The sequence below is a fragment of the Rhinoraja longicauda genome, chromosome 1 (genome assembly GCF_053455715.1).
Source record: "Rhinoraja longicauda isolate Sanriku21f chromosome 1, sRhiLon1.1, whole genome shotgun sequence".
Classification (NCBI taxonomy): Eukaryota; Metazoa; Chordata; class Chondrichthyes; order Rajiformes; family Arhynchobatidae; genus Rhinoraja; species Rhinoraja longicauda.
Window position 1 is genome coordinate 96,991,400 of NC_135953.1, and position 25,379 is coordinate 97,016,778.

The following is a 25,379-nucleotide window of genomic DNA, read 5'->3' on the forward strand; positions in this document are numbered from 1 at the left end:
TGATACTGGCCCGCAAATATGGCCTTGGAAGTTGGCTATGGGAACGGATCTGACGGCACCAACCGAGCTGGAGTCCCAGAACCCCCGCCACGGGGACAAACTGGACCCGCCAATCAGCCGCGGAAGTCCAGGAAGTGCCTCACCCAGCCTAGACGCCCCATTTTTGGGGGGACTTTGGGGGCAGGTATGGGATCTCAAGCGCACTCTTGTAATTTTATTTATTTTATTCATTTAAAATTTTTAATTATAATTTAAAAAAATTTATAATACAAAATAATTTGTACTTTATGATATATGTCTCAAATTTTAATGCAGTCTGGTTACATGCCATTGAGAGTATAAACAAAGCTAATTCAAACTGCATTTAGCACTACAGATGTTAACCATGCTTATCTCAGCATCTCAATGTTTTTTTGTGTACCAGTTTCTGAAGATATTCTTTTCCCCAGAGGTTGAGGGGCAGCAAGCAAATTATAAATGAAAACAAGAGCAAGTTTCCATTGTTAGAAGCAGTCCGCATTTCCAGCGTTTAGAGATACAGCGTGGAAACAGATCCTTCGGCCCACCGGGTCCTCGCCGACCAGCGATCCCCACACACTAACACTATTGCACTAACACGAATGCAGCGCCGGAGACTCAGGTTCGATCCTGACTACGGGTGCTGCACTGTAAGGAGTTTGTACGTTCTCCCCGTGACCTGCGTGGGTTTTCTCCGAGATCTTCGGTTTCCTCCCACACTCCAAAGACGTACAGGTATGTAGGTTAATTGGCTGGGTAAATGTAAAAATTGTCCCTAGTGGGTGTAGGATAGTGTTAATGTACGGGGATCGCTGGGCTGCACGGACTTGGAGGGCCGAAAAGGCCTGTTTCCGGCTGTATATATATGATATGATATGATACACTGGGGACAATTTACAATTTTACCGAAGCCAATTAACCTACAAATCTGTACGTCTCGTGTGTGGAAGGAAACAGGAGCACCCGGAGAAAGCCCATGCAGGTCAATATGACAGGAGAATGTCAGATGGTGAGGCAAAGTTTTTTCAACATGTAGATATCTAGGAGCAAAACTCAATCAAATCGCACACTTAAAACAACACAAAGAGATGGGAATTCAAGATTTAATTTATTAATTCTAGGTACCATGATTTTACACCATTAACAGCCAACATCTGATTACCTGGGAAGAACTGATGAAGCACACTAGTTTCTACTTTTTGTGGCTTTTAGAAGTATTAAGAATGGAGCAAGCCTCAACATCTGAATCAAAAAGAAATCCCAGGTTTAATTTCTGCATCCTGCACTGTCCCCAAGTCAGTAGCATTATATCACGACCTGTGACCGGTGTGCATTTCTTCCTATAAACATTGTCACTTTGTTATTTTACTACAACATGCAAGTTCTACCACATTGTTTCAGGCAACAAGGGACATCCAGTGAACAATGGAATGATAACTGGCTACTTTTTTTTTTCTCTTTAAAAACCACAGCTTATGGCTGTGAGTACTTTCACACAGCTTATGGCTGTGAGTATTTGGTGCCAGTTTATTTGTGCCGAGACTGGACCAATCTAACGCATGCACAGGAAGTGAGAAGCGAGGGTGGTGCAGGAGCAGTTCACAGCAGACGAAGGTGATCCAGTGACAAGACACTGAAGAATAGGCAAGTAGGACACAGATCTCAGCTTTCTATCACCAGTCTTTGCTCCGTCACTAATGCCTGTTGGGCTACAAGTTTATTCTCGTGGCGACGAAGCTTTGACACAATCTCTTTGAATGGCATATCCTGCGCTTCCTTCCTAAGTTGTTCTGAAAGAAAAAAAACAAATGTCCTGATTTGCAATCAATAATTATAAATAAGCAAAACTTTATTTTTAAGAATCAGCTTCTTAAGTCAGGCTGAGGCAAAATTATGGGTCTTTGTCCCAAACATTATGGAGGGCACTGCACATCCATTCCAAGCATATTCATAGAGTCACAGAATCATACAGCACGGAAACAGGCTCTTTGGCCAACTTGCCCATGCCGACCAACATCTACACTAATCCCACCTACCTGCGTTTGGCCCATATTTTTCAAACGTGTCTTATCCATATTATGTGCCTATCCAAAAGCCTCTTAAACACCATTATGATATCTGCCTCCTCCACCACCAACCATTCCAGGCACCCACCTTTTCTACAGTTTTTCTGTGTTGCCCACACATCTCCTTTAAACTTCACCCCTCTTAGCTCAAAACTATCAAAAATTAAAGCAGGTTCTTGAACAACTGGGCAATGGGGCAGAGGAATGGTTGGAGTTTAATGCAGATAAGTGAGAGGAATTGCATTTTGGGAAGTCAAACCAGAGCAGGAACTTAGACACAAAATGCTGGAGTAACACAGCGGGTCAGGCAACATCTCGGGAGAGAAGGAATGGGTGATGTTTCGGGTCGAGACCCTTCTCCAAGGGTCTCGACCCGAAACATCATCCATTCCTTCTCTCCCGAGATGCTGCCTGACCCGCTGAGTTACTCTAGCATTTTGTGTCTACCTTCGATTTAAACCAGCATCTGCAGTTTTTTTTCTTCCAGGGCAGGAACTTCCCAGTTTATTGGCAGGGCTCTGGGGAATGTTTTAGAGCAGTTATCTAGGAGTGTTTTGTTTACTTTAGAGACACAGCACGGAAACAGGCTCTTTGGCCCACTGACCAGCGATCTCCGTACACTAACACTATCCTACATACCCTAGGGACAATTTATCAAAGCCAACTAACCTACAAACCTGTAAATCTTTGGAATGTGGGAGGAAACTGAAGCACCCAGGGAAAATCCACGTGGTCACAGGGAGAATGTACAATCTCCATACGGACAGCACCCTTAGTCAGGATCGAACCCAGGTCCCTGGCGCTGTAAGGCAGCAACTCTACTGTTGCGCCACCGTGCGCCCAACGTGTAGGTACATAGTTCCATGAAAATTGCGACACAGATAGAGTGGTCAAGAAGGCTTTTGGTACATTAGCCTTCATAAGTCAGGGTATTGAGTATAGAAGTTGCGATGCTGTGTTACAGTTACAGTGAAGGATATCATTAAATTGGAAAAAGTGGAGTGAAGATTTATGAGGATGTTGCCAGTATTTGAGTGCCTGAGCTATAGGGAGGGGTTGGACAGGCTAAGACTTTACTTCTTGGAATGCAGGAGGCTGCTGGGTGATCTGAAAGAGGTGTATGAGATCGTGAGGGAAATAGATAACTTCAACCTGTGCCTTTTGTTGAGTAGAGGAAACTCTCAGACTTCTTCAAATCTGCAGCAGGGTCCTGACCTGAAACATCACTAATTCCTTTTCTCCAAAACTACCTGACCCGCTGAGTTACTCCAGCATTTTGTGTCTACCCTCGGTATAAACCAGCATCTGCAGTTTCTTTTCAATAGTAGGAAAATAACCAATTTTCCAAATCTAAGGTGTAGCTATGGGCACTTGCATGGGCCCTAGCTATGCCTGCCTCTTTGTAGGGTACGTCGAACAATCCCTGTTCCAGGCGTACACTGGCCCTATCCCCGAACTCTACAATAACGACTGCATTGGTGCTACCTCCTGTACCCATGCAGAACTCACTGACTTCATTAATTTCACCACTAATTTCCATCGTGCTCTTAAATTTACTTGGACCATCTCCCCACCTTTTCTGGATCTCACCATTTCCATCACAGGAGACATACTTGTGACCGACATCCACTACAAACCTACTGACTCCCATAGCTATCTTGACTGCACTTATTCTCATCCTGTTCCCTGTAAAATTTCTATCCCCTCCACCCAATTCCTCCGTCTACGCCACATCTGCGCCCAGGATGAGGTGTTCCATACAAGGGCATCGGAGATGTCCTCATTCTTTAGGGAACTGGGGTGACTTAGTACCAACCAGTTTAGTTAGTCTCAAATTAGTGTCCAATAGATTTGCTAGTCAGCATCAATTGCAAACAAAATTGAGTAAAAAGTAATTTTAGTTTAGTTTAGAGATACAGCGTGGAAACAGGCTCTACACCCCACTGAATCCACGCCTACCATCGATCATCCGCACACGAGTTCTATCCAAACACTTGGGGCAATTTATAGAAGCCAATTAACCTACAAACCCGCATGTTTGTGGAATGTATGAGGAAACCAGAGCACATAAAGAATACCCACAGTCACAGGGAGAACATACAAACTCCGTTCAGACAGCACCCGTGGTCAGGACCAAACCTGCGCCTCTGGCAGTAACTCTGCCGCTGTCACCCTCAATGTTGCTTTTGTAAGGTGCAATATTTAACTCCAAAAAGAGCCATAAATGATGGGAGTTGATCTTTAAACAGTGCAAATACGTCACACGACACGGGGACCAGATGAACAGTACTGAATTGAGCAGTTAATAAAGATCTTTAGAGATACTCTCACAACCCTTTAATTTTAATCAAACCTTGTAATTCTGGTGTCTGACAGTGTCAGGCAAAGCAACTCCTCCAAAACAACACCAATGATATTCACATCTTCCCTCTCTCCACCCTCTCAGCAATTTTAACTGCTTTTATGATTAATGAGTGATGTAGCTCCAAGCCTAATCAACTTCTAGGTGTAGTAATAAAGTGTTACAAGTATCTGGTACTTAATTGACATCTGGCCAATTCAAAATTGGATTGTATGACAAGCGATTATAGCACTGTGTGGAAGGCAGCCTTGCCTGTTATTAGTTTAGCTTGAACAGGCATGCACATCAAATGCACAAAATGATATTAACGTATCTAGTACAATAGCCCACTAATTATAAGACTAGATATACAGCTACTGCTAAGTGCACCATTCTGTAAGTGGAGCCAGGAGGAGGCAGCCAATATCGTGAGTTACTTGTCTCAGTTTAAAGCAAATGTGAAAACACTCAGCACAACAGGTTGTGGACAGTGCAACAGTTAATGTTTCTGGTCTGGGACCCTTCATCAGAACCAGGAGAGAAAAAGACATTAACTTTAAGTAGCAGAAAAGATAGGGGAAGGATGGATAGGACAACAGTAATATCTCTATCAGATGACAGGGGCGGCGAAGTGGTGCAGCTGGTAGAGCTGCTGCCTCTCAGTGCCGCAGACCAGGGGTTCCATCCTGCCCTTGGGCGCTGTGTGAAGTTTGCACGTTTTTCCTGTGACCATGTGGGCTTCCTCTAGGTGTTTTGGTTTTACTTCCATGTCCCACTGACGTACAGGTTTGTAGGTTAATTGATCTCTTTAAATTGTCCCTAGAGTGTAGGGAGTGGATGCGAAGGTGGGATAACATAGAACTAGTGTGGGTTCGGTGGGCCGAAGGGCCTGTTCCTATGCTGTATCTCTAAACTTCATAAGATAATTAAGATCGGATAAAACCTCTGTGTCTACACAACGTGTTGCCCATGCCAGACTGTACAAAAATAAGGGAAATACTGAACCACAATTATTACAGGTAGAATTAGCAAGTTCTCACACAGACAGAAAAAGCAAAGTACGTAAAGTTGGAGAGGTCGATATTGAATCCTGAAGTTGCGGTGTGCCCAAGTACAGTGGCAGGCAACAGAAAGCTCAGCAACACTGAACGTATTTTTATTATCTCACAAATAATGAAAGGCTATTTCTACCTGTAATAATAGTGGTTCGGTATTTCATTATATGGCCAAAATAGTTTTATTTGAATTGAACTATAACCAAGTTTAGAGAGACAGCATGGAAACAGGTCTTTCGGCCCACCGAGTCCACACCGACTATTGATCGCCCGTTCACACTAGTTCTATCTTATCTCACCTTCTCATCTACTCCTACTCGGGGCAATTTACAGAGGCCAGCTAACCGATAAACCATCTAGATAGAGTGAATGTTTCCAGTAGTGGAGAGTCTAGGACCAGCCTCCGAATAGAAGGATGTACCTTCAGAATGGAGATGTGGAGGAATTTCTTTCGAGAGTGGTGAGTCTGTGGAATTGAGTATTTTTAAAGTAAAGATTGACAGGTTCTTGATTAATAAGGGTATCAAAGGTTATGGGGAGAAGGCAGGAGAATGGGGTTGAGAGGAAAAGATAGATCAGCCACGATTGAATGGCATAGATGGGCTGAATGGCCTAATTCTACTCCTATGACTTATGAACACTCCAGTGCATTGAAACGCACATGCTCTACAAAGTGATCCCCTAATCTGTGCTTGGTTCCATAGCTCCAGTTCAAGCCAGCCTGAGCTTCCTGAAAGGGAAGGACAAAGGTTCGGACAGTTGGTGCCCTGTAAAGAAATGTTATTGCTCCTAGACCATTCTTCGACAAGACTTCAGTGAGAACTCTGGAGTGAAAATCTATGGGTATACACACGGCCCGAAATCCCGAGTTCACTGGCAAGGAACACAAAGATGTTCTATTGCTATCAACCCGACACCAGACTTGGTGCAGTAGACACACTGTATCAGCTGTATTATTATTATAATAATTATTAGGCAAGGCTATGCATTTCACAGAAATTACTGGTATCCACCAGCTACTTACCCGAACCCATTATGGTACAAATCATGATCAGTGAGTTGTACTTGATTTCAGGAGCACTGATATCATCAGAAATTAGTTTGTGTAAAATTTGCACCAGTTTGGCATTCGCCAGATCCTGTTCAGCTGTACCTAGTGGGGGAGATATCAATACAAATCAAAACTAAGCAATAGACACCAAATGTGATTTAAAATCATAAAAATTCCATTAGACACAAATTTGCTGACTTTGAAGACGCGCACACACAATAAATTGTTAGCTTAATATCATGACTCCCAGTACAGCACTGGAGAATTGCTGTCACCGTTTCCTTGTTCTGACACCAAACCTTTTAATTCAAAGGAAGCCACCATGAGTCTTGAACATCTGACCATTGTATGAAAGTAAAAGGAGTGCGAGAACAGCAACCAAAATGAGGGTCTTCAATTTAAATTATAAAACGACTTTATTTTGAGGGCCAGGTTAACTCAGTATGGAAACTGAATAAAAATAATTAAGCAAAAGGGAGAATTGAGAGAAATTTTATAACTCACTCACCTACATTCTGAAGGAAAGAAAAACCAGAAAAAACATGGACCAAACACTGCTCCCAAGTTATATTATTAGATGAGAGGTTGCTTAACCCACAAGATGTTAGCTTGCAATAGGGAAAAAAGATGAATTGTAAGAGCTACTGTATAAATGGATTCACCAAAGTAAATTGTAGTCCCGTACCAAGAGAGAAGTGTAATGGGCAATAAGGATTTGCCGAAAAAGTTTAACAGACTTGGACGTGATTCTACAGTATAAGGCAAAACACTTGAGATAGTTGAGATACCAAGAAAGTATATAACAGGGAAGTGCATTTGGCAATTGAAAGAGCTGGACATTCTGGTTTACAAAAAAAAATCACAAAGTGATGGAATAACATAGCGGGTCAGGCAGCATCTTTGGAAAACATGGATCGGACCATGTAATAGGACCTATTCATGTCCACCAGAGATGCTGCCTGACCCACTGAGTTACTCCAGCACTTTGTGACAATTGAAATAACTAGCTAACCTCATCCCACACAAGGTCTGCAGCCTTGCAGGTCACATCTTTTCAAGTACACATCCAATTTTGCAAGGCTTTCTAGCTCAATCACTCTGTCACCTTTGGTGAAAATAGTAATCTCTCCCTTAATCCTAATAATTACTTCCAGCAATTTTCTCTAGTTTTTTACTCCTCTGCTAAAGAAAATAGGTTCTTCCTAATTACTCCAGATACCTCAATTACATTTTCTCTCAGCTTCCCGAGTTCCAAAGGAAACAATCCTAGTTCATAAAGGTTTCCAGAGCCACAATTTCCAGTCGTGGCAATATCATTGTAAATCTTCTATTTAGAATGATTGTCAGGAAATTGGAGGTTATAAATTAGCATGGATTTATGACTGATTAAAGTGCAAATAAAAGTGGGAATAGGTCTTTTCGGGATTGGTAGGCTTTTTACAGAGATACTCAGCGAGAATTTTTACCATCTATATCAATATTGAGATGAGATGACCATGTATAACGTATCCACGTTTACTTTTTAAATGATCATGAAAAAGTAAGTGGACTGTGGGGATAAAACAGTGATTGTGCACAATTTAAGTGTAATAATGTGAGTGGTATACCATGAAGATGTGTGTTATCCAATGAGATAGGAACAATAGAAAGGAAAGATTCTCTAAAGATATTTCTAATCTAAAGATCTAATTTCAAAAGCAAGAGTCTGAGAAATATTGGTAGAGGTACCAGACTGTCTTTGTATAGATAGACAGAATAGATAGTCTGAAATATCCCCCCCTTGCAGAAGTATCTAAAACCAGAGTGCATAGTAAGATTTAGGATTTGGAAAATCAAAGTAAGATTTGGAAGGGATCTGAAGATTTATTTTCATCCAGAGGTTGGTTGGAATCTTTAGCATACTGCCTGAAGGCATGGTTGAAGCAGAACAACTTTTTTCGTGATGGTTATAAAGGGCTAGAAGATATCTAGTATACAGTATGTAAAGAATACATGCATTAGAGGCACTGCAATGAAGGTTTACTGGACAGGATCCTGGGATATAGAGATGGTCTTATGAAGGGGCAGGGTAGGTAAGCCTGGCCTATATTACTTATATATTAAAAGAATGTCACCTCATGCAAACATTCATAAAAGGGTATGAAAAGGATCTGAGAGGATATATCTCTTGATCTGGGAGCACCTATTAGAGGACACAACTTTTTTGAAAGACCCTTTTTGAAAGGATTTTTTAAATTGTGAGGTGGAGAAAATACCTACAGAACGGTACATCTACAGTATTATACATCAGAAAGCAATGGGGAACACTGTTCACCAGTGTGATTCATCACTTTTCCCACAAGCAAGCTACTGAAAACATTCTAAAAAACCTATGTGGCCTAACTGGCTGGAGTTTACAGACATCTACCACTCCTCACAACTCCAGTCTGAGGTACCCCCACCCACTCCCACTGTTCTAAAAGGGTATCCACAACACTGGTGCCCAAGAGCAAGGTGACATGACTCAACGACTATTAAACAGTGGCACTCACATCTATTGTAATGAAGTGCTTCGAGAGGTTGGTTGCGACACAAATCAACTCCTGTCTCAGTAATGACCTGGTCCCACTTCAAATCGCCCACCACAACTACTAAACAGCACATGCAATCTCGCCGGCTCTCCACTCTGCGCTGGACCACTTGGACAACAGGAACACATACGTCAGGCAGTTGCTCATCGAGTACAGCTTGGTGTTCAACACCATCCATCCCTTTCAAACCCATCGTCAAAAACTCAGGGAACTAGATCGCTTCTTCTCCCTGTGCAACTGGCTCTTTGACCTGCTCATCGGCAGACCTTAATCAATATTGATTGGCAACAACACCAGCACAGCATAACCTCAGGTCTGTGTGCTCAATCCACTCCTCTACTCTCTCTATATCCTTGGTTGCTCCAATGCCATCTTTAAATTTACCAACGATATTACCAATTTGAAAGAATAACAGGTGGCGAGACAGAGTATAGGAGGGAAATCGATAATCTGGTTGAATGGTGCCGGAACAACAATCTTGCTCTCAACGTTAGCAAGGCTAAGGGGCTGATTGATGACTTCATGAAGGAAAAGCCAAGGGACAGTGGTCAAGAGAATCAGAAGCTTCAAGTCTCTGGGTGACACTTGTGTGATGTTCTGTCCTGGGCCCAGTGCATTGATGCAAAGAAAGCTCACCAATGCATCAACTTCCTCAGTTATTTGAGGAGATTTGGCATGTGGTCAAATACTCCAGCTCTTTTTTAGAATAGAAACAAATGTGTTCCAAAAACTGGTGTGTTTTCTTTTTCATCATCTGCACTAAGTTTCACAAAGAAGAATTCAAAAACAAAGCGAGGATGAAAGATGAAAAAACCTTCAGTGACTAATAATTATTAATTCAGTGATTAAGTATCTCAGTGAAAAATATGGCCTACATTGTTCTTAAGCCAGTTGCAACAATAATGAAGGTAGAGAAATTGAGGAAAGTTCCTTTTTTTCAGTCACAACATACAGAAAATCAATGGATGATAGAATTAAAACTAATCTTATTAGTTAGAAATGTGAGAAAAGTGTAGAACAGACCCACAATGCTGTACAGCACCAAGACTGGAAAGAATAGGGAAGATGAACCTACACTGGAATCCACAGTCTTCAAGATGGAGAACTTTGGTATTTCTAGTATTACAACCGATTTGGCATTTTTGAAATGTATTATTGTGCAGCAGGGTCTCTCTGTAGCTGCTCTTCTCTCCTGGACATCTGTTGGCAATCTCTCTGGCTTTCTCTCTCTACTATCTCCACCACAATCGGTCTGAAGAACGGTCCCCACCCAAAACGTCATCCATTCACGTTCTCCAGAGATGGTGCTTGACCCGCTGAGTTACTCCAGCACTTTGTATCTTTTTATGTAAACCAGCATTGCAGTTCCTTGTGAATCTATTGGCAGATATGTTTCCAAACATAAAACTTCACTATCCCGAGGGTTTCCATGACCCGATGGAAGTTACAACCGCGAGCGGCTCGCAGCTTCAGGGGAAGCCCACAGTGCCAGGCCCCCACGAGCGAACCTGAGGTTCAGTGGATCACGCCTCAGGAGGAACTCGCCGGTCCCCCGTGGCCAAACGAAGACCCAACAGATCGTGGCCTGCAGGAGGATGTTGCCAAACCGATCCCTGCTCCCTGGACCCGGCGGACCGCCTGCCTGGAAGGGGAAGGCCGCCGTGACGGCCTCATTTTGTCCCCTGAAGACCAGAGACGGCCGCCGTGACGGCCGCATTTTGTCCCCTGAAGATGGAGCCAGGGACGATAGGCGAGAAGCAAGGTCGGTAGGAGAGGAGAGGGAACCGGGGACTGGCCTCGTAGTCGGCTGAAAGAGGTGGCCCCGGGGTACAAAGGTTGATGGGCGAGGAGAGGGATGTTGCGTCTAAGAAAGGAGATGGCTGGAGGCCCACAGCAACCTGGGACTTGCCTGCAAACGGCACCGCTCATAAGATCTAGAACGTGGACGTTGAAAAAGGTGCCAAAAATGGCGTCTCTTGCATGTGGGCTCAGTAGACTATTTCTCTACACTTGCCAATTGTGGATCTGTGGTATGGCAACACTCAAAGAGAGACGCAAAATGCTGGAGTAACCCAGCAGGACAGGCAGCATCTCTGGAGTGAAGGAATGGGTGACGTTTCGGGTCGACCCTTCTTCAGACCCAGCAATACTTTATATATGGCAATACACTACTGGATTGTTTGTAAGAAAAAAGGAATTTCACTGTTTTAGCACTTTGCAAGTGACAATAAGAGCACTATTGAACCAAACTCCTTAATATAATGATACAGATTTTATCTACTCAACACTCACCAAGTTCCAGAGCAGCGATCAGTCCAAGAGCAACAAGGGCTTCATTCTGCATTATAACATGTTCACTTGTTGCCATTATGACCAGATGCTTAACACCACCACTTTGAACAATGGTCTTGACAACATCCTTGTAAAATAAATGAAATAGCAGTTAGCAATGAAGAGCACCAAGTACGAATATACTAAAATCAAACCTAGCAAGGTGCAGAAGTTTGAAAAATTTGAGGTGAGAAATATATAACATTTATGGTTTTATAGCCTTTGTTTAATTTTCAATACCAAAGTCTGTAAAGTTCTTAAAGTTTATGTGTATATATTTAAAAATTCCGAATATATTCAACACTTTCACCCCAGCTCTACTGCAACCACTGGAAATGCTGTGCTGATTCAAAGCCCAGTCCTCTGAATTATTTTACTTTAGCTACTTCCAAATTTATTCCAGAAATTAAAACAAAATCAAAGTAAACTTTATTCAGAATTTACAATATATAGAAAACAAGCACTGTGCAAAAATCCTTCTGACATTCTCGGAGGCTATACATATATTTATTAGGGTCATATCGTAGTGTTATCAGAAATATCATTATACCAGGCACCCGTCTGAAGAAGGGTCATGACCCAAAACGTCATCTATTCTTTCTCTCTGATGCTGCCTGTCCCGCTGAGTTACTCCAGTTTCTTGTGCCTACCCGTGCCACTCATGTGGCTACCCGGGGTAATATCCCTTCCCTTGTTGGAGGGGCATCTCCACCACACCAGCCCTCCAATATCAAGATCCTAGACTGTGGTTCTCTCCCCCAGTCTTAGCGTTGGCTGCACCAAGCTTCACTGCATTCCTCTGCATTTATTCCTGCAGTCTGGAGCGGGCCAGTCAGCAACTTTTCCAGACTGACTGCTCTGCTGGGAGGTCAACGAGTTGCAGGCAAACCAAAGAGCGTCAAGAAATGTTGATTCAGTTTTGTTTCTTCTCACCCCAAAAGTTTTTTTAAATGTTCAGTTTAATTATCCTACATCCCTTCCTCTTCACTTCATATCTATTCAGATTCAGCAGAGCTATTTACTCAAGAGTGTATCTGAAACTGTCTTGGGCAGATATACATAGTTCTCACTCGAGGATGTCACTTTTAGGAAGGAGATGTCCCTTGAACCCACCTTTGATTTGCTGTGCCTAATCAGTGCAGATAGCAACCTGTTTGATTCGCCCATGACACCAGCGTGGTCCTTTGCATCGCACCATTCTACCAAACGCTCGACCAGCTTAATATTCTTACCCAGCTTTTCAGCTGCTTCAGCTGCAGTGGGATATACAGACAAAGAGAATTAGATCAAGCAGAACGTGCTTCAGGAAACTGCGCTTCTACAAATCATCGCCAGTTTCTAAGCTGTTGACTACATTCGGTTACAAACCAGCTTCCACATTTGAGCTGGAGAAACAAGGAACGGCAGATGCTAGTTTACAAAAAAATACACAAAGGGCTGGAGTAACTCAGCAGGTCAGGCAGTATCTCTGGAGAACATGGAGTCTGAAGAAGGATCCCCGATCTGAAATGTCACCTATCCATGTTCCCCAGCGACCTGCTGTGTTAAGCACTTTGTGTCTTTTTTTCAACACTTGAACTGCTCTGCTTAAGCCAGACAAACAACTTAAAATGGGTACTCCAATTCTTATTTAAAATATGACATAGGTATTATGTTTGAATCAATTCAGAAATCAAGTCTGAAGAAGGGTTTCAGCCCGAAACGTCACCCATTCCTTCTCTCCAGAGATGCTGCCTGTCCCGCTGAGTTACTCTAGCTTTTTGTGTCGATCTTCAGAAATCCTATTATTGATGGACAATAAATTCTAGTATTAGATCAGATGGGCAGCACAGTGTAGAGTTGCTGCCTTGCAGTGCCAGAGACCTGGGTTTGATAACGACCCTGGGTGCTGTCTGTGTGGTGTTTATACGTTCTCCCTGCATGGGTTTCTTCCTGCATCTGTAAAATTGCCCCTAGTGTGTAGGGGTGGATGACAAAGTTGGAAAACAGTCGCATGCACAGGTGATCAATGGACGGTGGGCCGAAGGGCCGAAGGGCATGTTTCCGTGCTATATCTCTAAACTAAACTGATCAGAAGTATTAAAATAACAATTGGAGTTATTGTTATTTAACTCCAATAACAATTGGAGTTAAATAACAATTTCACAATAACTCAGACTTAAGTGATATCATAAAACTACCCTTACTGTCTATGCCACGTTACCCTGCTTTTACATAAAGGGTTAATAAACATCCTGTGATGGTTCACAAGCACATGAAAGGGAAATGAGCCAAAGGAAGAGAAATGAGTAAGATTAGCTGTCCCTCTTTTTCAGTGACAGGTGGTGGCTGACAGCCTTGTTGTGGAGAAGCAGGCAGCAGAGCTTTGGATGAGCTGAAGTTTGCACAGGATGAGAGACTGGCCAGATGGTTTTGATTGATAAACAAACACTGGCCTGGGTATCACTGATAATTTTCCCTCGTCTGATAGCTACGGTCAATACAAATTCACCTATTTGGCATCTCTGAAAGCTGCTTTTTACACGGACTGCCAGAAATGATTTTTAAAATAAATAAATTTATTTAACAGTGAAGGCAGATCCGACAGCGGAATTTAAGAGGCTATGCAGGGAATGGAGGGATATGGATCACGTGCAGGCAGAGGAGTTAGTTTAAGTTGGCATTTTGTTCAGCACAGACACTGTGGGCCAAAGGATCTGCTCCTGTGCTGTACTGTTTTAAGTTCTATATAAGTTCTATATAAATCAAGAGCTCTGTGGGAAGATGAAAGAACTAGGTTTATGAAAACCATGTTTTAAGTTTAACCACACACAGATTCCTATTTCCTGCAGCAGATTTCTCTTGTTCACAGTCTCAGAAAATAAGTAGCTTACCCTGGTATGGCAGCAAAGCACTGATTTCATGCAGGGGCAACAGATGAGCATCAGCAGGCCCTCTGAGACTATTGAAGTCTGATTTTGTTGATACACCGATGAGCCAAAACATTATGACCAAACATTATGGTGAAGTGAATAACATAGATTATCTTGTTACAATGGCACCTGTCAAGGGGTGGGATATATTAGGCAGTAAATGAACAGTCAGTTCTTGAAGTTGATGTGTTGGATGCAGGAGAAATGGGCAGGAGTAAAGACCTGAGCGACTTTGTCTAGGGCCAAATTGTTCTGGCCAGACAATTGGGTCAGAGCATCTCTGAAACGGCAAGGCTTGTGGGGTGCTCCCAGTCAGCAGTGGTGAGTACCTACAGACAGTGGTCCGAGGAGGGACAAACCACAAACCGGCGACAGGGTGTTGGGCACCCAAGGCTCATCGATGCGCGAGGGCAACGAAGGGTATCCCGTCTGGTCCAAACTGACAGAAGGTCTATGTTGGCATAAGTCACAGAAGATTTTAATGGTGGTCACGGTAGGAATTTGTCACTATGCACAGTGCATCTGGGGGACTAACGGGGGGAGATTTAAAGTGCACTCAAAATCACAGGGCTGCACACAGAGGACCAACTGCATATTAGGCAGGTGGTCATAATGTTTTGGCTCATCAGTGTATAAGTTTCCTACCAGAACAATACAAGGGAATCAAGCAATACGAGGTTATTTCAGGACTGTGCCACCCTGGAAAAAGATTATTGAATGTTAGAGCAGGTACTAGGGGCAGAATGGTCAAATCCTTCTTTTATTTATAGTGTTCTAACATTCGTTATGTCCTTTCTTCATATCGTGGGCCAGAACATCAGACAGGCACTTTCTAGCCCCTGAAAAGTCCGTAATCAGCTGTTGGCAAGTGTGCAAATAGGCTAATGACTGGGGATAGATAGACACAAATGCTGGAGTAAATCAGAGGGTCAGCATCTCCAGAGTACATGGATAAGCGACGTTTCAGGTCATGCCCCTTTTGCAGATTTCGAAGCAGTCTGAAAGGTTCCTTAACTCTGAGCAAAAGACACCGATTCACACTATCTATTTCCCTCATGATCTCATACACTCAATAAGATAACCCCAAGCTTCCTGTGCTCCAAGGAACAGTACTAGCTGCTCAACCTCTCCCTATAGCTATATGGATAGGTGACGTTTCAGGTCAGGACCTGTCCCGACCCCAAATGTCACCCATCTTTTTCTCCAGATATTCAGTCTGACCCACTGAGTTACTCGAGCACTGTGTCTGTCTTTGGGATAAACCAGCATCTGCAGTTCTTTGATTCTACAAAGATTGGGAGTGTTGGTCAGTTTCCCTTTACTCCATGATGATATGTTGATAAAGTTGTGCACAGCCAAATTTTCTGAAGATAGTAAAATAGGCGGGTTATCAATTTGAAAGGGGACACACTCATCTGAGTGGATAAGTAGCTAGCAGATGGGGAAATAATTTGAGAACATGTGATTAATTATTTAAATAGACTGAGATGACAATGCTGCAGGGATCTGAGGGTCCTTGTACGCAATAAAACGCAAAGCCAGCAGGTGGGTGGACCAATTAAGTCTAAAGAAAAGTTAGCCCTTGTTAAAAAGGGGATGAAGTATGATTCTAGGGAAATTTTGATAAACTTTACAAGCCATTGTTGATGTCATCCGGAGTACAGGTCCACCACTGATTTTCCAGCAACTGAAGGTCTGGCGCCTCCTTTAATCCAGACAAAATCACAAGAGTGCACTTGCAATCTCCCCCCGTTAGTCCCCCAGAAAATTTGACGTCTAGGCCGGGTAGGGCAGACGATCATGACCTCATCGGCACTTCCGCACCAAACGGCAGGACGAATTTGCCCTTTGTGGCTGTGACTCTGGAACTCTGGCCCGGATATAGCCGGTAGACCAGTTCCCATAGCTGACTTCTGTGGCTGATTGGTGTGTCGAATTCGCCCATTTCAGCCAGGGCTCTGGAGGTCCAGCCCGGCCATAGTCGGCAAAACGGTTCCCATAGCCGACTTCCGAGGCCAGCTTTGTAGGCTGGTTTCTCGGTCCTTCGGCGGCTAAGGCGGACCATTCAAGTATGGTTGGACTCCTTTCGGAGGTTGTGACTTCTGTTGATCTGGCAAAACGGGTAATCCAGAAAGGCTCTGGAACTAAGGGTGTCAGAAAATCTATGGTGGACCTGTAATTCATTTGGAGAAGGGTCATTGGGTTGATTGCTGTGACGAAGGATTGATGTATGATGAAAGGTTGAGTAGATTGACTCTATGACAACTAGAGTACGGAAGAATGAGATGTGATCTTATTGAAGGATGCATTTCTGAAGGGAACTTACAGATTCTGACAGGGTGCATCCACTGGATTTTATAACTATGGTGATTGTTTCAGAATAAGTAGATGTCCATTTCAGATGGAAATAAAGTTATTTCTTCTGTGAATCTTTGAAATTATCAATCATAGAGACGTGGGGGCGAATATTGAATATATTCAAGGTAGAAATTGACAAGGCAAAGGTGTCAAGGGGTAGAGTAGGATAGTGCAAGAAATAGTAAACACACTAACGTGGCATAATGATGCAGCAATAGATTTGCTGCCTCTCAGCACCAGAGATCTGGGTTCGACCCTGAATACAGGTACTGTCTGCATGGAGTTTGTACGTTCTCCGTGTGACTGGGGGTTTTCTCCGGGTGCTCCGGTTTCTTCCCACATTCCAAAGATGTACAGGTTTGTAGGTTAATTGGCTTCTGTAAATTGTCCCAAGTGTTTAAGATAGTTCCAGGATACGGATTGATCGTTGGTCGGTGCGGTCTTGGTGGGCTGAAGGGATTGTTTCCACGCTGTATCCCTAAAGTCTAAAGTAGGGTCGACTGGCCTGGTTTTGTTCATGTTTTAGCTGGATATTGTCTGCCCATACTAAAATACCTCACTACCACACACAGATTTATTTCAATCATTTGATGAATACTATGACACCGCAATTTTTAGAAACAAGCAAAATTCTAAAAAGCAGTTTATTGTAAATATTTTATACACATCCACAATACCTTGTGTATCAATTAACATGCGCAGCGTTCCAAGTAGTTTGAACTGGACAGGTGGCATCTCAGACTTGAGAAACTTCAACACTTCCTCTGCAACTCCTGCAGATAGCATCTTTGCTTTATTTAATACTGAAAGAAAGGGGGTTCAAGTGGTGATTTTCATCTGTTAGTAGACAGTAATTACATTGAAAATAAAGATTTAAACTGCAGCTTGATAGATAGAACAGCACGGTACATGTCCATGCTGAACATGATGCAAATTGAACTAATACCCTCTATATACACAAAATCCATATCCCTCCATTCCTGCAAATCATGTGCCTATCCACTCTGCCTCCACCGCCAGCATATATCAGCATATTCCAGGCACCCTCTACTCCCTATGTGAAAATCTTGTCTTGTATATCTCCTTTAAACTTTCTCCATCTGACCTTAAATCTATCATCCCTAGTATTTGATATTTTTACCCTGGGAAAATGATTCTGAATGAAAACCCTATCTATGTCGGTCTCCCCATAGCCTCCGATACTCCAACGAAAACAATCTAAGTTTGTGTAACCTCTCCTTAAATCTACTACCCTTTAATCCAGGCAGAATCCTTAAAACCTCTTCTGCATCCTCTCCAAAGCTTCCAGATCCTTCCTGTAAAGGGGAGACCACAACTGGACAGAATACTCCAAATGCGGCCAATGTGACGGCATTATAAAATCTGTTTTGCGACTCATGCTCGATGCCCTGACTGATGAGAGCAAGCATACCATTCTTTACCACAGTATCTACTTGTATTGCTACTTTCAGGAAAGTCTTTTTATCCATGCCATTATACTCACATCACACCTGCCATTTAGATTTAAACTAAGGTTTATGTCACAATATACTCAACCTTCTTGAAGGTTTAGGTTTATTATCGTCACATGCATTGAGGTAAGGTGAAAAGTTTTATTTTGCAGGCGATCAAAATAGATCAGATACACCATACACAGTTAGTTCAAACTCAAGTACAATTGGCGGCACGGTAGCGCAGCGGTAGTGTTGCTGCTTTACAGCGAATGCAGCGCCGGTTCGAACTCAGGTTCGATCCTGACTACGGGTGCTGCACTGTAAGGAGTTTGTACGTTCTCCCCGTGACCTGCGTGGGTTTTCTCCGAGATCTTCGGTTTCCTCCCACACTCCAAAGACGTACAGGTATGTAGGTTAATTGGCTGGGTAAATGTAAAAAATTGTCCCTAGTGGGTGTAGGATAGTGTTAATGTACGGGGATCGCTGGGCGGCACGGACTTGGTGGACTGAAAGGGCCTGTTTCCGGCTGTATATATATGATATGATATGATATGATAATGCAAAGAGGAAGATACAGTGTGCAGAATATAGTTCTCAACATTGTAGCACATCAGTTCCTTAGATAAAGTTCAATGTCCTCAAACAGTACCCCAGCTTATGGAAGGACTGTTCAGAAGACTGACAAAAAAGACTTGTGTGACTACATCAGATGGGGCCATAATGGTAATTTAGCTACAAAGCTATATTTTGTATTATTCAACACTTTTTTGGATTCTAGGAACCTAACCTACAAGTAATGGACATTGGACACATTGCACAAATCACATGAACAGATTCTGTAAAAAATGACTGATATTTGATAGTGTACTGAGACTACATGTAAACTACACATACTTGCATGCGAAGGTCCATTAAGAATGCATAAATATTAATTCAGGAGAATTTGCAGTACTGACTTTCAATGGTAAAAAGCCAAAGACCCCATAAAGGTTCAGAAGCCCTAAATTTTTTCTTCCAGTACTGCCACACCCCAAGAATATTGTTGAACAAACATTTGCCTTGCATAACACCTACCTGCATTCCACACTACCAAATTTTGTGCAGTTGTTTTCCAATGGTAATAACTACGATATCTCTTATTCTAGTTCACCCGTTCCCATGCCCCTTGTAAATCTACCAAATACTGAGATGCACTACTGCGCTGCATTACTTCTTTGATAATATACAAGCAAAACTTAGAACCATTAGATTTTACTTATACAGGTCTGTGTTTGGTAACGGGCGGCGCGGACACGATGGGCCGAAGGGCCTCTTTCTGTGCTGTAGGACTCTATGACTATGAGGTCCACCACCGATTTCCTGGCAACTGGTGATCTGGCACCTCCTTTAATCTGGACAAAATTACGAGAGCGCACTTGAACTCCTCCCCTAGGCTGAGTGATGCGGCCAATCTCAACCTCAGTGGGACTCCTGCGCCGATCGGCGGTTCAAATTCACCCCCAACGGCCGGGGCTCTGGAATTCCAGCCCAGCCGGAGCCCGCAGTTCCGTTCTCATAGCCGACTTCTGTGGGTGACTTTGCGGGCCAGTACCTCAGCCCCCCCCCCCCCCCCGTTCAAGGCCATGACCTCTGTTGGTCTGGCAAAATGGTTAATAAGGAAAGGCTCTGAAACCTAGGTTGCCGGAAAATCGGAGTGGACCTCAATAACAGTAATGAGAAACTCTTACCGGGAATAGCCAGATTTCGGAGTGCACTAAGAGCAGCATGCTGTACAGTTACATTCCCCTCCTCGACATGTCTGTCCAGTAAGTTTAATAACTTCTGCACAATTCCAATTTCCACCATGTGGATACAGTTTCCATCTGTGAATGAGGAAACAAGCATGTTATCTCCAAGAAAGATGTGCTGAACCAGATTCTCAGGGTTTTTCCACAACTTTTAAGCTGTCAATAATAGATGACAGAACGGCACGATTGTATAGATCAGCAAAGATACACAACATTTGTATTTAACTCAGTAATCAGTTCATTCTGGAATTAATTAATCAAGATGTCAAGAAAGAGATTTTGCTGACTGACTGGGCTTTGTGCCCTGCTTATTAACTCTGCTGCAGCGATTTCAAGTTCGTGGCAATAAATGCTGCTGAATATTTTAAATTTGCTACAGCCAGCTGACAATGACATGCTGAAAAGGAAGACGATAAACCCCAAGTCAAATTAATAAAGAGGATTTACAATATCCTTAAACTACCGCGAATGTCCCAGTGCAGTTCTGGCACATCTGTTTAGAGGAAATTTCTTTCCCCTCCCCAAATTGTAAGTGCATCATCAAGGAGCTGAAAAATAACCCATGAACAACATTCAAGTGGGTAATATAAAACACTCTCAGTGCTTTACAAAGGAGTGGCTGATGGACATATGTGAAGAGGAGGAGGGGATTAGAGGAGAAAACAGCGTAACCTGAATGTGAACAGTGAAGATGTCGCCAATGTTGATAAAAATCCTTTTTGACAAGGTACTAACATTGGGGCATTATGAAATGAATTCTCAGGAGTTGGAACAAAAGCAGATGATCTTAGACCATAAAACAATGCAGATGATGCATAGATTAAGATTGCAAAAGGTTCCAGGGCAGACACATGATTGGAGTAGATTGAAGAGAATGAGGTGAAACTATGGTGAGAACAGAAGGCAAAGGGAAGCGTTCAAAGACCAATGCAGTGGGCGAGTTAGAACCAGTGCAGTCCAACAAGGATGCAAAGGGAATTTATGACAGGACGGGATGTGGGAATCACATCATTATATCAATCAAATTTCCTAAATGAATCAGCAGCACTGATATCATGTCAAGCCCATTCCATCAATGTTGGTGGAGAGGGACTGATGCAAGGGTTATTGATGAATATTAGGTAATTTAGTAGAAACAAGAAACTGCAGATGCTGGTTTATAAAAGACACAAGAGTAGCTCACTGGGTCAGGTAGCATCTGAGGAGAAAATGGATGGGCAGTTTTTCGGGTATGAAGAAGGATCCTGACCCAAAACGTCACCTATTGATGTTCCCCAGAGATGCTACCTAACGTGCTGAGATAATCCAGCGCTCTGTTTCTTCTTAGGTTATTTTGTGGGGGTTTTTGTAAAATGAGCAATAAATGCATTTGATTTTCAGATACTTTGTTTATAATTCTTTTAACAAAGCTTTTAATTACGCACATTTCTGAACACTCATTTTCAAAGTTCCATTTGAGTTTGAGGTGGGTGACAATGTTTCTCTCCATCTGATTTATGTGCTAGTTTGGTGCCCATGTGATCACTTTTGTATCTCACCACACAGGGACTTTTTGTGATGATCCAGCTGGATCTTCACCAGGAATTGCTGCAATCAGGATTGCCCCAGATAAATTTGCTAGTTCACTTGGGAATGAATAGCATAGGCAGCTCATTGTTGACTGCAACTTCCAGCCCATTGCAGCTAGTACATTCATTTTTTCTTTCTTTTGCTAATGACTGCAACAATGCACAAAGCTGAAATCGTCAAATTACAATCCTTCAAGTGGCTTGTTAATACATCTTTTGTTGTTAATCTTACACTCTTCACCAATGGAATTAGAAAGACTTTCACAATTAAGGGCTGTCACAATTTTGTTTTAAAACAACCAACTGGGCACTTTTGGAAGTAAAGTAGCTTTTACAGAATCAGGGCAAAAAAATTGGAGAATATGAAGCTCCAAAACCAGTGATGTGAATAATGACCAGTTATCCCAAATTAGTAATGATGAGTGAGGGATAGCTATTGATCAGGACAGAGATGATGCCTGACCCATTGAGTTGCTCCAGCGCTTTGCGATTTTTAGGATAACCTCCCTCACACTTCCTTGAACCCATGCCAGGAGATCTGGCACTTTGCTTGAGGATGGCTATCTGGTGCAACCCCAGACAGTCTCCTAATTCATAGAGTCATACAGTGTGAAAACAGGCCCTTCTGCACAACTTGCCCACTGACCAACATGCCTCATCTACACTAGTCCCACATGCCTGCGTTTATCCTATATCTCTCTAAACCTTTTCTATCCATGTACCTTTCTAAATGTTTCTTAAACGTTGTGATAGTACCAGCCTCAGTTACCTCCTCCAGCAGCTTGTTCCATATACCCACCACCCTTTGTGTAAAAAAGTTTCCCCTCAGTCGTTATTAAATCTTTTCCCTCTTATCTTAAACCTATGGTACTCAATTACCCTACCCTGGGTAAAGTGGGGCTTCAAATTACATATCATAATTTACAAACATATGCTGGTTCAGAAAAACACTTCAAAAGGGCTACATGTCTCATGATATTAATGCTCGGATATGACATATAGAAACATAGAAAAATAGGTGCAGGAGTAGGCCATTCGGCCCTTCGAGCCAGGACCGCCATTCAATATGATCATGGCTAATCATCCAAAAATCAGTACCCTATTCCTGCTTTTTCCCCATATCCCTTGATTCTGTTGTAAGATTCATTTTAGCTAAGCATATTTGTTGGCCTGATTTGGGGGCTTGGGTAATTTTAATGTGGGCTCACCTTTGAACTGCTAACCAAGGAAGTCTTCACTGTGTTGTTTACCAAGTATTACTGTTAACTTATTGTATCATTGTTTAACTGGAGCACCCGGAGAAAACCCACGCTGTCACATGTTGAGGGTACAAACTCCATACAGACAGCACCCGTAATCAGGATCAAACCCGGGGTCTCTGGCGCTTTACGGCAGCAACTCTACCGCTGCGCTACCATGCCACCGGCAATAAACTAACCTGCTTTAGATGGGCTTCCGATGTTACATAGCTTGTTTCATGCCACTAGTTTTTGGTGTCCATTACTATAATTAACTACTATTGTCTATTTATTTATCCGTTTGCTTTTTAATATATACTGAACTATTTTGTGGATTATTATTACGGGTTTTACAGAGTTCCTCGTTTACTTATCTGTTGTGCTGCTACAAGTAAGAATTTCAATATTCCGTTTTGGGACATATGACAATAAAACACTCTTGACTCACTTTCTTTTAAATCTCTCTCTTGAATTTCAAAGTACACACCTTTTAGCCTAAACCTGCAAGACGTGCCAGATTCAGTATCGTCCCAGGTTTATTCTTGGACCTCCCCTGCTATACAGAAGATAAAAACTATAAATGGTGCTCATAACGTGTATGAATATCAAGCCTATTCTAATTTATATAGCACCAGTGCTGAGAAGATAGGATTGTCGGTGAACTTTTCTAACTTTGTCGGCATCACAAATGCGGTGACTCTTTTGTACTGCCTAGGCTTTTACAGTTTAGTTTATTGTCATGTGTACCGAGGTGCAGTGAAAAGCTTTTGCTGCGTGCTATCCAGTCAGCGGAAAGGCAATACATGATTATAATCGAGCCATTTACAGTGTACAGATACATAGTTCACAAGTTATAGGAGTAGAATTAGGCCATTCGGCCCATCGAGTCCACCCCGCCATTCAATCACGGCTGATCTCTGCCTCCTAATTCCATTTTTCTGCCTTCTCCCCATAACCCTTGACACACGTTCTAATCAAGAATTTGTCTCACTCTGCCTTAAAAATATCCTCTGACATGGCCTCCACAGCCCTCTTTGGCAATGAGTTCCACAGAGTAAATACCCTCTGACTAAAGGGTAAAACCTTTAATCTAAACAATATTCCAAACACCCTGTCAAAGTGAGCGGCTGTTAATTCTTCACTGTCAACACCATTTATTGTGCTGCTAAAATAAAGGTGTAATTTAATTGAAAGCAACTCTATGGCACTGTACTCATCAGCAGGACAGAAGACTGATGTGATATTTGCACATCTGACATGAGAGATGGCAGTGCTGTGGAATTAGTTTGATTGGCATAAGGCTTTAAGTACAGGATGGTTTGGCCCAGCTTGTAATCGCTGTTCCTCTTTCTGCATTATCTATAGTGGAAAACTGGCTCCCAAAACCAGCTCCTGGTCAGTTCAACTCACACACAACTTCCATAATTGTTCGGCAGTCAGTTAAGACACAACCCAAGGCTAATCGGCTGTTCTAACTGTCATAAGAACTTAAATGTGAGATCAAAATTATTCAAACAATTAAAAACTCTTAGATTTAAAGTGTCACCAAAAATGCAAAAAAGTTAAAAATACTTAAACAAGAGTCAAACAACATTGTTTTTAAAAAGTGTATAGTATCTGAATCTTGCCACTTTTCATTATTATGAATGGAGTCACTGACCCTGCCTAAATTGGAGCAAAATCAGTGTCCAGATTTCCCAGCACAACTCTTGCAAAATTGTAGGAAGTTAACATTCTTCCGTGGAACTGTGGGACCAATATTAGAGTGCAGGAATAATAATGATATTTCCATAATCATCCAAATCATCAACCTGGCCATTCACAAATGTGATGCAGTGCCAATTAGGGGACTCTCACTAAGTTTCAACTTCCTTTTTTTTTTTAACAAAGACGTGTACTAACATGACAACGTGGTGAGACCGCATTTGAAGTATTGTGTTCAGTTTTAGTCACCCTGCCATAGAAAGGATGCTGTTATGCAGGAAAGAGTGCAGGGAAGATTTACGAGGATGTGAGGACCCAAGCCATAGGGAGAGGTTGGGCAGGCTAGGACTTTATTCCTTGGAGTGCAGGAGGCTGAGGGGTGATCTTATAGAGGTGTATAAAATTATGAGTGGAATAGATAATGTAAATGCACAGTATTTTATCCTGGTGGAATCAAGAACCAGGGGACACAGGTTTAAGGTGAGAGGGGAAAGATTTAATAGGAACCAGAGGAGCAACATTTTCAGTCAGCGGATGGTGGGGTTATGGAACCAGCCACCAGAGGAGGTAGTTGAGGCAGGTACTATATCAGCATTTAAAAGACATTTGGACGGGTACACAGGTTAGAGTGATATGGGTCAAACGCAGGCAGGTGGGACTAGTGTAAATGGTGCACCTTGGTCAGCATGACAAACTGTTTCCGTGCTGTATAACTCCATGACTTTATGAGAGTGAAAGCACACCAACTAGTTATAAAACATAATTTTAAAAATTCACTCCTCCATTATTTTCCTGGCAGTATTTGGTGCTGCAGTAATATTAGATTAAGGAGAGGCTCTCACGCTTAAAGAATTAAGGTGGACAATATTACGGTTTGTCTTTATCAAATTAATGCTCAGAGTTCTTATGCCAAGAGTTAACCTGTC

At 42.5% G+C, this 25,379-nt stretch overlaps 1 protein-coding gene across 2 annotated transcripts in view; it reads right to left on the reverse strand.

Annotated features, from left to right (window-relative positions):
• Positions 1-1,107: 1,107 nt before the first annotated feature.
• rap1gds1 (RAP1, GTP-GDP dissociation stimulator 1) overlaps positions 1,108-25,379 on the reverse strand; it is a 78,474-nt gene continuing 54,202 nt past the window's right edge. For both annotated transcript variants that reach the window (XM_078403116.1, XM_078403107.1), the window contains 6 exons: positions 19,884-20,018; positions 17,380-17,505; positions 12,546-12,685; positions 11,394-11,520; positions 6,505-6,633; positions 1,108-1,808 (listed from right to left, as the gene is read on the reverse strand). In XM_078403116.1, coding sequence (XP_078259242.1) covers positions 1,681-1,808; positions 6,505-6,633; positions 11,394-11,520; positions 12,546-12,685; positions 17,380-17,505; positions 19,884-20,018 — 785 coding nt within the window. In that variant the 3' untranslated portion in view covers positions 1,108-1,680. The remainder of the gene's footprint in view (positions 1,809-6,504; positions 6,634-11,393; positions 11,521-12,545; positions 12,686-17,379; positions 17,506-19,883; positions 20,019-25,379) is intronic.